Below are 13,886 nucleotides of genomic sequence, written 5' to 3' on the forward strand. Positions count from 1 at the left end.
GGGCCTTCTGTACTTGTACTATTACATATTCTGTGATATTACTGACTCTGTAACTGTGTCTCTTTTGTTTCCTTTATGTACAATAAAGCTTATACATACATACATATAACTCCACATTCATCCCGTTATCGAAAGAGTCAGGCCTTTGGGAAGGGAGGCAAGGCAAGATATTCCAATAACTGAGCAGATAGGGCTCAGGTAAAGCGCCTTGTTCTAGGTCATGGCTGGTCTATCAGGTCATCATTGCCATACAACGAGGTAAAGTTGATAATGAGACCATCAGTTCCATATATATTCATTACAAACCAGTGTGCTATTTTACCACTGTGACATTGGCATTCGAAAATAACAATTCTGTGACTTTTTCTAGGTTGATACAGTGCCACAGTTTCGTTTTCTTTTAACCCCTTATTTGCCAAGAGTGGTCCTGAAGCTTTAGTAGTTTCATGTGCTCTGCCTACCCCTTTATGGGATACAGGCGTGATTGTATGTATGTGTGTATGTATGTATGTATGATACAGTGCGATTAAAATCAATTAACGATTCGGCTTTTACCCTTCGGCTTCGGCTCGTATCGGGATCGCATAAGTGCGAGCAAGATAGAACCCGAATCGTTAAGAGGGGGTAGAGCAGGGAGAATTTTCAGAATCTGTCAAATTACCCCATTACACACACAAACACCCTTCACTCACACTACCTCAATTTACTGTGAAAGGTCAGTGACCCTTAATTTTTTTCAAGAGTGTTATTTTGAGTTTGTAGTCAACTACTTACCTCCTTTGAGAAATTAAACTGTAAAAAAGGTAGCATACAAGAAGACAGATAAAAAGTTCGCATCATCTAGCTTTCCTTCTCTGTTCATGTCTCATGTGACTTAAATTTACCTACCTAAATATGTAGATAACGTTCCTTACTCAGTTGATTGTTTATCTAGGTGTCTTTCAAATTACTTTGCACTTCATTTTGCGTTACTTTTCTATACTTACTTAGATTAAAAATCGTCAGCCTGCCTATCCCCGCAAACATTATTCAAAGTCGTATGTGAAGGCCGATACCTCCAGGCAGACAATTATGGTCGCGTGATAAATGATAAAACATTCAGCCCTATCGCACTATTTGTAAGTGCAATAGGGACGGTCCGATGTTTTATCATTTATCGCGCGACTATGATTGCCCTGCAGGTCTTCAGAGGCCTGTGCTGTGCATTACGTATATGCGGGTTGTATTAAAGACTATCAGATATTTTCTTTATTCTTTTTGGTCGTTGGGTTTTTTATCATTTAGTTTGATACAAAATAAAGTATGTGTATAAAATAAAAACCTAATGAATAGAGTACAGCTAGCAGCAGTCAAGTCAGAGACACAAAGAAAGACAGGGAATATCGACGCATATCTTATCCCAATACCGCCATCGCCATCTGCATCAGACTCTTTATCTTACCCAATTTCCGAGTCTCTTCTCTAAATTTCAGTTTCTTGAGTTGAAAATGTTGAAACTCATACTTAGTAATAAATAAAACACAAAAAAACATATAAAAATCACAATATAATTTTAAATTATAGCTTAGGCCCTGTACCAGTTGCAGTCGCCACGTCTGTAAAGTCCCTTGTAGTTTCTTTTAAATGGCTAAATACCTAGATGTTATGTCATAAACATCTGTGACGTGACTGAAAATTAAAAAACATCGCTCAGAGATAAGGTTCAAATTAGCATGGCAAAAAATACAACAGTGCAGTCAAAATACGAAAAAGCAAATGTCAATGTCAATATCACTGCCGTATTTCAGGCAATAAGGGCTGTTTGCTCAAATATGAAAAAATCTCAAAAGCAGGACTTTATAAAAACTTTCTAGGAAAATTATTTTTAACTTGATAGGTAAACAAATTTATAAAAGTTGAACGAAAAAAAATTCTGAACTAAGTTTGTAACTATATATGAAAAGCATTTTTATCTTAGATTGCATATTTTAGTATCGTAACGATTTTTCTTTCAAATAAAATAGTACATTACATCAGAGGCCGGGAAAATGAGGATTTCCGGCCAAGTGGGTATATACCGGATAGGGATACGAGGCCGGGAATCCGTTTTCACGCCGAGGCATGTATAGTGCTTTTCTCAAACATACAATGAAATAAAAAAAAAATGCTCTAAAGGACAATATTTTATAAAAAAAAGTTACTTTGCAGGCCTAGGCCTGAAAAATAATATGAAATCCCTTTACAGGACTCTCGAGTTGTTGCGCCCAAAAAGCGATACTTCCCAGCCCATTTTAAGGAACGTAAAGACAATATTTCATTGCATGTTTGAGAAAAAAGAATTATTAGAATAGATTCACGGTGTCTACCGTAAACTGGGGTTACATTGACCAATTTGGGAATTTAAACTTCTCTAGCTTCTACATGTAATGGGTAGCTATAGCTAGCTTCTACATTTAATGGGTATTTTTATCCATTAAATGTAAAGAAAGAAAAAAAATGGGGCCATCAACTTTTTTAGTCTTTTCCTGCTAAAAATCTAGAAAAGTAACAAAATAATGTATGCAGAAAAAAAAACTATGAGATCAAACTTAAACTGACATTGGGGTTACTTTGATACCCTATGTTTTTTTAAAATGGTAATCGAATGTAACCCCTTGCAAAAGTATTTTATCTCAAGAAAAGATAAAAAAACGGTTCGCACAGTCAAATATTAGAACTCTTTAACGCTATTTTGTGGTTACTTTGATCAAAAATAAAAATTACCTACCATCTTCGAAAAACCAACTTTATTTGTAATTGTTTCAATATTTATCACACGAAGAGATCAAATTATCTGCCTCAACTCAACAAGTACCGTGACATAATCAGACAATAATCAACTATGTGTCATTATGGTCAATGTTACCCCATGCAAGTGATCAAAGGCACCCCACAGAGTAAATCATTAGTAATAAATGCCTAGTTTGACTTTATGATACAAAACTCAATACTTACAATGGTAGGTATAGCTAAGCAGAAACACATTTCTGGCAAGCTACTTAATATTCACTGTGAACCTTTTACTTGAATACCACTACGTTAGTTTAGAAGTTATTTAAACATGAAAAATAGCAACAAACTATGCTTATATTTTAACACGTTATCCGCACTGCCCACGACCATACTTACTTGTTCACTGCGTCAGAGCACCATTTATAAAGGTTGGTTTAAGGTTATCATATCTGTAGATTTCGATAAATTTATTTTATTAATACATAACCGACTTGGTGAGTACCAAAAGGGTCAACCCTAGCACTTTTCCCTATTCACCCCAACGTTAGGGTGAGCGAAAATTACTAAATAAAACGACATATTTTCAAAGACAAACCGAAGTTCACACCGCTGGAAGATTTTTTATGTAAAAAATTAGCATGGAACATATAAAAAAGTGCTATCGACGTTCAAAAGTCGGTTTTGGTCCTATTCAGCACAAATTACGGTAGTTCATACCTGTTCCGACCCCATGTACCCAAAATCTTTAGAAAACGATGTACTAAGTAGCTCAAATTGCAGCGCCGTCTCTAGGTGAATTGGGCGATGGAATTGGGTTACTAATTTATGCAAACTACTTAAGTCGCAATAGACGTCATTTCATTTGGTATTTTAGAGGTAACTAGTAAAGATAATTTAGTTTTACAATTTTGCGAAAAAAGATTCTAATTTGGCCAGATTTTTTAACCGATTTCCAAAATTCAAAAGGTTATAAATGTATAGTTTTTTTTAATATCACTTCTGGTCCAATTTCAAACCCCACAAATATTAACGGCAAACTGATAATGACATTAAGTTTTTTTGAAATAAATTTGTGACATATGTGGGTAGTTTAGTAATTATAGGTACCGACTGATTGTGGGTAGGTTTATATTTTCGCTCTCTGCTAATAAATCTTGTATGGAACGGACGTGTTTTCTTTGGTGCCTCTTCATCAGCGCTGATCTTCGGCTGGGAGCATACCTTACAAAATTAAATGCCAAAAAAAAAGTTTATCAGTAAAAATTACTTATAAAAAAAAAAAAAATTAAATTTTAAAATTATTTAAAATTACTTGAAAATAAAGTCATAACCGTTTTCATGCTTATACATTGAAATAGATATCACGCACGAAAGTAAGAACGACAAGGCCCTCTGGTGGCTGAGCCGGGAATCGAACCCGCCATGTCTCTCGCTATACCGTAATCCTCTAAGTGCCACTTGCACCAACGAAGATGGAGGATTAACCTGAGGGTTAACCCACTATTTTACATGGAATTTGACAGTTGACAGCCCACTAACCCTGAGTTAAGTGGTTGGTGCAAATGGATCTTATAAGATTCATATACGAGGTGGTCAAAATGTGCCTATCAGAGATAATATACACTAGAGAAATTTCGTTGGGTACCACACGGCGGGCGGGTGGCCTAGTGGTAATGACGTTAGCTGCGTAAGCTGAAGACCCGGGTTCGATTCCCGGCTCGGCCATCAGTAGGCCTTGTCGTTTTTTCTTTCGTGTATGATATCTTTTTCAATTTATGTATGTATGTATGTGAACACTTTATTGTACATAAGACAAGTTAGGACATATAAATACAATATAGTTATGGTGTACAAAGGCGAACTTATCCTTATAAGGTGTCTCTTTCAACCTTTGAGCGAATTGAGAATTCATTATTTATATAAACTTGAAAAAGAACAAATCAAAAATTATTCAATAAAATAATTTTAAATTTAAAAGTGGAAAATGTCTGCCTTGGGTGAGACTTGAACTCACGGCCTCTGGATACAAGTTCAAGTTGGAGTTCAAGTCTCACCCAAGGCAGACATTTTCCACTTTTAAATTTATTCTAAGCCTAGTGGCATCGATTGCAGACGTTTCTGCTAATCAGAAGTTAAAAAATAATTTTATTTCTTCCATAGTTGTATAGTTTCATACTTATGATTTTTATTTTAAAGTAATCCATTTATATTATAGCAATCATGGGTGAAACGTGGAGGTTGACAGAAGTGTAATTAACATTTCTAAATGTTGATTTCTTGTATCTAGTCTAACTACGAAGCAATACATTGACTTATAAATTGCATCCATATACAGAGAGGTCATTCATTATATATCTTTTATACAATTTGACAACCATTGACCACACATCCCAATTCACCCCTCTTCCGACCCTAATCACCCCCTTAGTACACCTATTCACGCCCTTTGCGACCCGATTCCCCCATTCCTGATCCTATTCACCCCTCAGGCCGCAGATATTTATCCATCAAATTGAAATTGAAATTGAAATCGTCTGTCAATGAAAAGAAAATTGTAGTAAGTATGTATGGAACATAAACTTTAGAAGTGTAGGTATACACTACATTCAAAAGGATAACGAACAAATTCTGAGCAAAATTTTACACAAAAATAAAGTTAAAATGAGTAAATAATACAATAAATTTAAATGCCAACTTTGACAGACATTTTCATGCCCATAACTAAATATATTATTTTCCCTGGAACTACGGAACCCTACACTGACCGTGACCCGACGCGCTCTTGGCCGGTTTTTCTTCTCAATGAAATGCAGAGATAATAAAAAATTACACCTCCCAATTTATAATAATCTTTTTTTTGCAAAAAATTCATTTTTGGCACAAGCTTTACCTTAGCCGACTGTTCCTTTCTTTCAACAATCATCTTTTGCTCTCCGAGATGTTTCTAAAAACCCCTTACTCAATGGGGATACGACGTTTCATAACAGAGTTCCTCTGACCACCTTTCTGCTCCATCATCAGATCACCTCCATGATACCATAATATTGCATTGTCACGTGATTTACATATGTGTGCAAAATTTCAGCTCAATCGGAAACCGGAAAGTGGGTCAAATTTAGCTTCTACGTTTTGACCCAAACTAACAAGGCAAGTTGAATAAAAGCTTGTAAAAAGGCTTCTGATATCAGATTTGTAATAAGTTTAGTTGTCATAGTTTAAGAACAGATGAGACAGACATATGCAATGACAATATTATAATCGTGTTTCGTGAGATGTCAAATCACCTCATACAATTTACCGCTCTAAGGCAACTAAGGTAGGGTTTGTTATTGCACTTTAATTACATATTAATGATTTCTAGCCCGTAAGATATATATTTGCTTTAACATTGGATAGATATTTATGCGAGTGAGAGTGTAATTTAGATTTTTATAAGGAAACATATATTTTTAAGCGACCCGATCAGATATTTATACGAATAAGGACCGTCCCACATCTACCGTCTCGCGATCGTAGCGTCGGGCCAACTGTATGGCTAAGCCGCGCCGACGCGACGCGGCGTCTTTTTCCATACAGTTGGCCCGACGCTACGCTCGCGAGACGCTAGAAAGAGAGACTATGTTTTTGCCGGTCACGAAGCATCACAATTTTTTGCCGGGAATATGTCGTCATATACTTATGGCCTTTATAGAGAATCGGATATATTGTCACGGCCGTTCATAGTCATATACGTATGCTGGTGACTGTTCCATGAACATCTGGTCTAGTTGAATGGAGAAGTGCCATTCAAGACGAGCGTTACTTTCTAAACAACGATGAACTTACGGTTACTTACGTGTTCGTGGTATGCACAGGGTAATCTTTAATGAAATTAAAACATTTTTTTATATAAAAATTTGAACCAGAAGCACACCATACGGAATATTGTATTTAATAAATAGGTACTTATATACCCGCCCGCATTTCCCTTTCTTCTATTCTAAGTAAGAATCGATTAATAAGTATCTAAATATGTAAAAATAAATTAAATTATAATTGTTTACATACAACCTGGTTGACAGAATTTGACGTAGGTACTGTCATATATATTTTTAAAATGACGTACTGTTAATACCAGCGTAATGAAAATTTATTCCAATGAGTAAAAGAAAACATGAAACTCTTTTCAATTTAACCGAACTAGAATGAAATCATTTATACTCATTCGGTTGTGTTCGTTATTTTCTTTAATAATGTGATATATTTTTATTTATTTTTTAATGCACAAGCCATGCACCTTTACACTTTAAATGAGATTGGATCTCCACCTGACATTATCGACTTACCCTATTTATTTTGAGCACAGTTTTACACTGGTATGGTTTTTCGTGTACGTACACGATTTTCTGTCAAAATATTTGTCAAATTTAATTGTCAACGCGGAGCGACCGGCGACACGTCTGCCTCCGATGAGCCGCTCACGGCATCTAATCGAAAGGAAAATTCTGACAGCAATGGCGAATGTATGGAAATTTTACGATAGTTTAAATTTAAGGTAAAATTTCTTTGTTGCCTTTGAGAGGAAAAATATAAAAAACCTCAAAACTTGTAGTCCATTTATCTGGCTTTCAGAATCACATAATGTTATAACTAGAGTATTGAATTTTTTTAACAAAGTTTACTAAACGGCGACATACGTTTTTCTCATTTTAGGTCAACTTTGTGTGGGTTTAGTTATTACACCGTTAATAATTGGAGATTGTGAATAGTCAAAAGTTGTAGACACACTCTTTAAGATAATAACTACATTTATTTTATTTCATTTAATTTAGAAATGTGAGCAGCATTTGTTAAACGCCGAATGCACTTTTCGAGGATTTCGTACGACCCCCTCTTAACTGATGTTAATCGTACTGTAATATTGCTATTCAGTGTCAATATTTGCTTGTTGAACAGGCAATGGACGGCGAAGTGTCACAATTGTCAGTATCGTGAAACAGGCTACAGTTCATATTACACAGTGTTACATTCATTAGTCATGTTGGCTAAAAATAGAATGGCTTAACTTTAAATATCGTCACTGTCACTATACCTAATTTATATTTATTTAGACGCCATATGACTCATAGTTTGAAATTAGTTATCATAATAAATTTACGGAGGAAATGCTAGGGTAATATACTGATAAGAGTGATATGTAATTAAATACTATCAAATCAACAGAGCGAGGCTCTATTAAGGCTACTGAGAAATAGCTTTCCTACTGTAAGGTTGGTTGCGCTCCAAACCAGGTATCGCAGATGTGGGTGTGAAAGCAGCCAAACTCAAGTGGGATTGGGCGGGACGCGTCTGTAGGATGCATCATGAAAGATAGGCCAAAAAAACCGGCCAAGAGCGTGTCGGGCCACGCTCAGTGTAGGGTTCCGTAGTTTTCCGTATTTTTCTCAAAAACTACTAAACCTATCAAGTTGAAAAACAATTTTCCTAGAAAGCCTTTATAAAGTTCTACTCTTGTGATTTTTTTCATATTTTTTAAACATATGGTTCAAAAGTTAGAGGGGGGGTGGCACACTTTTTTCCTTTAGGAGCGATTATTTCTGAAAATATTAATATTATCAAAAAACGATTTTAGTAAACCCTTCTTCATTTTAAAATACCTATGTAACAATATATCACACGTAGGGTTTGGAATGAAAATAAATCTGTCCCCACTTTACATGTAGGGGGGGGTACCCTAACAAAACATTTTTTTTTTTTCACTTTTTATTTTACCACTTTGTCAGCGTGATTGATATACACATTGGTACCAAATTTCAGCTTTCTAGTGCTAACGGTCACTGAAATTATCCGCGGACGGACGGACGGACAGACAGACATGGCGATACTATAAGGGTTCCTAGTTGACTACGGAACCCTAAAAATAGCGACCGAATGGGCACCGCAAACTACCAGAGGCCGAGGTAGACCAAAACTAGATGGCGGAAAGACCTTTACTCATACCTTGACCTTTACTAAGCCGTGACGAGTGGCGGAAAACAGGAGAGGCCTTTGCCCAGCAGTGGGCTATATAAAAAAAAGATGTATAGTGAAATAATCTCCCATTCATTGGTCTACTAACAAGTCATGGTAGTACGAGTATATGTCTATTTTTTAAAGATAACATATGCATTCATCCATTTGTATGCTTCTTGGTTTATAAATCGACGTTCGATTTAGGTGAAGAGTCAAGCATTACCTTTTGCGCTTTAACTCCCTTCCTCGCTGGTTCGGCATCAATGGAGTTCTTGAGCTCATTGATGAAATCGGATAGTCCCTCGATGGAGTGCACGTCCAGACTCTGCAGGCACTGGTACAGCAGGACAGCCTGCAACAATAAAAACAATATTTTAAATTAATAGACGACCGGTCTGGCCTAGCGCGTGACCCTGCCTGCTACGCTGCTGTCCCGGGTTCGAATCCCGGTAAGGGCATTCATTTGTGTGATGAGCACAAATATTTGTTCCTGAGTCATGGATGTTTACTATGTATAACAAGTATTTTTATATTATATATATCGTTGTCTGAGTACCTGCAACACAAGCCTTTTTGAGCTTACCGTGGGACTCAGTCAATCTGTGTAATAATGTCCTATAATATTTATTTATTATATTCATAAATTTCATGAGTGCTGCTTGTAAGCGACACTGGATCAAGCGATTGGGGAATCAAGAGAAATGAGTGGAAGAAGAGGAAGGAGGATCTACACCCAAAATGAGATAGGCGAAAGCCGAAATGATGATGATGTTAACTCTTTCATATTAGGATTTGGTTAACAATGTAATCCATAACACCCGACCCGGCAACCCAGACAGGAATATTTTTGCATCTAAATTTTGAGTGCCGTTTTCTTTTTATAATTGAGCCAAAAAGGTGTCACAAAGTAGGAGTCCGTAACAAAGTAGGTTAAGTAAGTAAATACATTATAAATGTAATGTTATGTCCTACGAACCTAGATACCATAAACAACATACAAATGAACGGTCCATTTTATAACAATGAAGCACGCCATAGTCATACATTGTGTTATGTTTTACAACGGCTAGATCACGCGAGGTAGTAGCCATGTCTACGAGTGTCCACTCAAGTGTAGATGAGCGATTGATTATTAATCTACTTGTTATGGAAGAAATAGTAATTTATTAAGAAAATATGCTCATATTCTAGAGAAGCGAGAGGAGAATTACCCGTTTAAGACATTTCGATTTATCAATCACTGGGCGGGTTCTCGCCATACAAGCAGGCGGTTATAAATTACGGCCTCCGAGTTGCACTTTGTTTGTACTGGCCCTATCAAGTCAGTCAAGCCACCCTATTAGTTGACCAGTAATTCTTGACCATTGTTTCCGCCATCTAAAGGCTCAAACTTAACTAAAACAAAATGGTGCCACAAACATAATACCTACCGCAGATGTTCAAATTTGATAGATAGAAAACATTTTTTTTCTAAATCGCCACCTCACTTAGCGTTTTCAGGAGCGCATAAAACAATTTTAAAATCATAGCCATAAAAATTTCATACTTAGTAATTATGTTATAACTTTTATAAGTACAGAATTTGCGATAGTTGGCTTAAAAATACGTTCAAAAATTTAAGTATAATGCATAATGGTAAAGCATTATACTTACATTTTTTGAACGTCACATACAGTCTGTAACTAATGATGTTGTTCGCCGGGCTCTGGTCAGCGTTGGCGTGCCGTCCGTTTTGGAGCCACCCGATCTCGTGCGTGATGACGGAAAGAGACCCAACGGAATGACCCTTATTCCCTGGCGGATGGAACTACCGGCGCCGTCCGATTTAGTAACCACGTATTTGCGGCGTTTGCGGTGGAGACTTTGGGGCCTTGCTGACAGCATGCGCAGACTTTGTTCAAGGATTTAAAGAAGAGGCTCCTTAACACCACCAGGGATCCTATAGAGCTGGTTCATTACTGAGGCAGAAAATTGGCATTGCCATCCAGCGGGGAAATGTGGCCAGCATTATGGGCATTTGGGAGATTTTATTTGAAAGTTTAGATTATAAGGAGAATTTTAGATATTAAGACTGATTTATGTGTGATTGTATTTAATGATGTAATTATTTTTGTATAGATATAAACTATAAAATAAATAAACATTTGTAAATTGTCATGGTGTTTCAAGTTAGAAAATGAGATTGTGATTTATTTTATGAAATGTTAATGTGAAAATAATGAAATGCAATTATTAATTTTTAAATTCTAGACTAGTCACACTTGTTAGTAGTATAGATATTTTGTACACAATGTATATTTTAAATGTACCTATTACCTTGTGTGATGAATAAATGATTATCTATCTATCTAAGCTAACCCACCCATATTTGGCTCACATAATTTGTATTGACATCACATTATAAGAACAGTAATAACTCTTCTAACAAATGTGGTATGTATGCTCATGGTGTACATACAGTCAACCAATCTGAATCCTATGCCACTGTAGAACCCTTTCACAGTAAAAGTCAAACTGACTTCTATAGCAAATAAAGCATGGTGTCAATATGACAGGGTTCTAGAGTGGCCTAGGATTCTAATTGGTTGACTGTACGCAACACAGTATGTATGTGGATGAGAAAGATTCATTCTCATCCGCTTACATGTGTTGCATACATACATACATACATACATACATACCGCGCGATGTACGTTAGAAGAGTTACTACTGGTCTACTAACAATAAACTTCTTTTTATAAGTTTTGGAAGTAAAAAACGCACAACTAACTAATACAACACCAGTCTTACTTACATACCTAAAACCACAAACATAAATTTGTGATAAGACTGTTATCTTTTGTTTGAGTAATACTGTTGAAGTTAGTGTTTTTAAAAGAAAATAAACTGACAGTTAATTAGCTACTGCAGTTTGAACCATATTACAGATTTCTTATACTGTGGTCACCTCTACTAGTGATGTGGGAAGTATGGTGGCCAAAGAGTAACATGGCTACTCTCTGCCTATTTCACTTATAATTCTCATGCCACAAGTGTGTGAAATAGGTGTTAGGTTGTCTTTAATCCCTTTGTCTGAGAAAGTCCCACAATGGGATTTTTTATTTGTAAAGTGATAACAGATGATAGACTTTTTTCAAAGGGGGCAAAAACTAAAAATCTTGGATTTAGCACCCCTTGGACTTAACAAAGTTCGAATTTGCCCATGGGCCCTGGCTCACTCTCCCCAATTTCCAGATTTAGTGACATCTGTCAGCACAAGAACTCATCTTTACACAGCCAAGTAAAATATGCCTTTTGTATCTTTACAGTGGAATTTTCATCCTTTCCTATTCATCACTTTCAAATCAATATATGTAGAAAACAGGATGACACTAAAAGTCAGTGTCAGACCATACACATATCTTTGATTCATATCTGCCTAGCAGTTAAATATGCAAGAGCACAACAATGGATACAGAAATGTGAATTTTAATGTTCGACATACACTGTAGGTTTTTTAAAAACCAATACCAAAATCTGCAAATTTAATACAAATTATTACACACCAAGTTGTACTAGATTAAAACACGTCATTCACCGCTACTGGTGCTTACCATTTGGACATTCTATATAAGGCACCAACAATAAGAGCTTCGTAAGGATAGCATTATGTAAATCACCTATGTATTTGCATGTTCCAAATCTAACCATAAGTTTCACTGTTGCTTCACAACGGCCATTATAACTTACACAACCTGCTACCTAAGCTATCCATATAGTATACATAGACAGAGATCTTAAACGGTACAAGCAAAAAAATATAATAATGCCTTCTATACCATTCCTGTCTTGATGCTTATCAATACAAGTACTCTAGATTTGGTGCACAAGATTGCTGCAAAATACTAATACAATGACACAAAATTCAGCATTCATTTGCGATTACACTATATTTATCTATAGATATATACAATATAGAAGTAACTGGATACTGTTTAAGGTTAGATATATGTCAAGAACTACTCCAAGCCCTAAACCTTTATCAAAGATGTATAAAACTTGTACATACCTCAGAGAGCACAAGTTCAATTCTTATTATTTTATCCGGCTGCGAAGACGGGAGCGGCCGCTGGAGCGCCGTGTGCAGAAGCAGGACACCATTGTAATCCGTCCGGGCTCCCACGCCACTGCTGTCCCACACGAACACCCTGTCAGCCCCCGACGCGTACTCCACTCCGAGCGTACCCCCATCATCTGCAATTCACCAGAAACTCAAATAATCTCAACGCACCAATTATTGTTTATAAAGAACTGTCAGCCGAAACAATGTAGGGCAACTAAGAACAATCATAACGCGTAAATTAATGCAAAATGCTGTAATTCTTATTCACATTCCTCCTTATACGAATGCAATAGGGGGAAAATTATGGATTATATTGTTTTAGGCATGACAAGCATCTAAAATCGTGACTTACCCGCTGATAGGCAGGACGACTGAAGAATCACACCAGAATTGACATCCAAAACGTGTACACCACCAACATCAGTCTTCACCAAAATTATGTTCAAGTTACTGTGATACGTTAAAGAAGTAACAGGAAAGTTCATACGTATATAACCATCTTCTCGTAATATCAAAGAATCATCGCCCATCGTGGCCGTGAACACATCTGTCTATTCTACGTAAACGCCATTTGTAATTATACTTTTTTTGTGTCAAATATTTTCAAGTAGAATGGCCAGATACAAAATCTGCCAAGGGTGTAATGAAATGACAAACTGTAATTCTTTTTGATTTATTGATTTTTTATATTGGTATAGAATAGTGTAAAGGTAAATTTGTAGTATTATTATAAGTGTATAAATATATTTCATCGGCATATTATACTTTAAATAATAAATATTGCAAGCAATCGCTCGTAGTGTTACCATACGTGAAAGTTTTCATTTTTAAAAATTCATAGACAATGTCACGCATGAAAACATAAGGGCAGTTATAGACTCTTGTTGAATGTGCAACCGATTTTCAGTGTGACTTCACTTTCTGAATTTAAATAAATATTATAAAATATAAACTTTATACTACTATTAAGTAGCATAAGAGTTAGTGATCATACTAAACATAGTTCAATAAGTTTGTACTGATAGCAGCGCTCTCAAACGCC

The 13,886-nt window shown here is 36.1% G+C and overlaps 1 protein-coding gene across 1 annotated transcript in view; it reads right to left on the reverse strand.

Moving 5' to 3' along the window:
• The window catches only part of LOC125232708 (baculoviral IAP repeat-containing protein 6), a 97,917-nt gene extending 84,511 nt beyond the window's left edge, over positions 1-13,406 (reverse strand). The window contains 3 exon segments of the mRNA XM_048138466.1: positions 8,966-9,094; positions 12,791-12,975; positions 13,197-13,406. Coding sequence (XP_047994423.1) covers positions 8,966-9,094; positions 12,791-12,975; positions 13,197-13,374 — 492 coding nt within the window. The 5' untranslated portion in view covers positions 13,375-13,406.
• Positions 13,407-13,886: the final 480 nt, after the last annotated feature.

This window comes from Leguminivora glycinivorella, chromosome 13, assembly GCF_023078275.1.
Source record: "Leguminivora glycinivorella isolate SPB_JAAS2020 chromosome 13, LegGlyc_1.1, whole genome shotgun sequence".
Classification (NCBI taxonomy): Eukaryota; Metazoa; Arthropoda; class Insecta; order Lepidoptera; family Tortricidae; genus Leguminivora; species Leguminivora glycinivorella.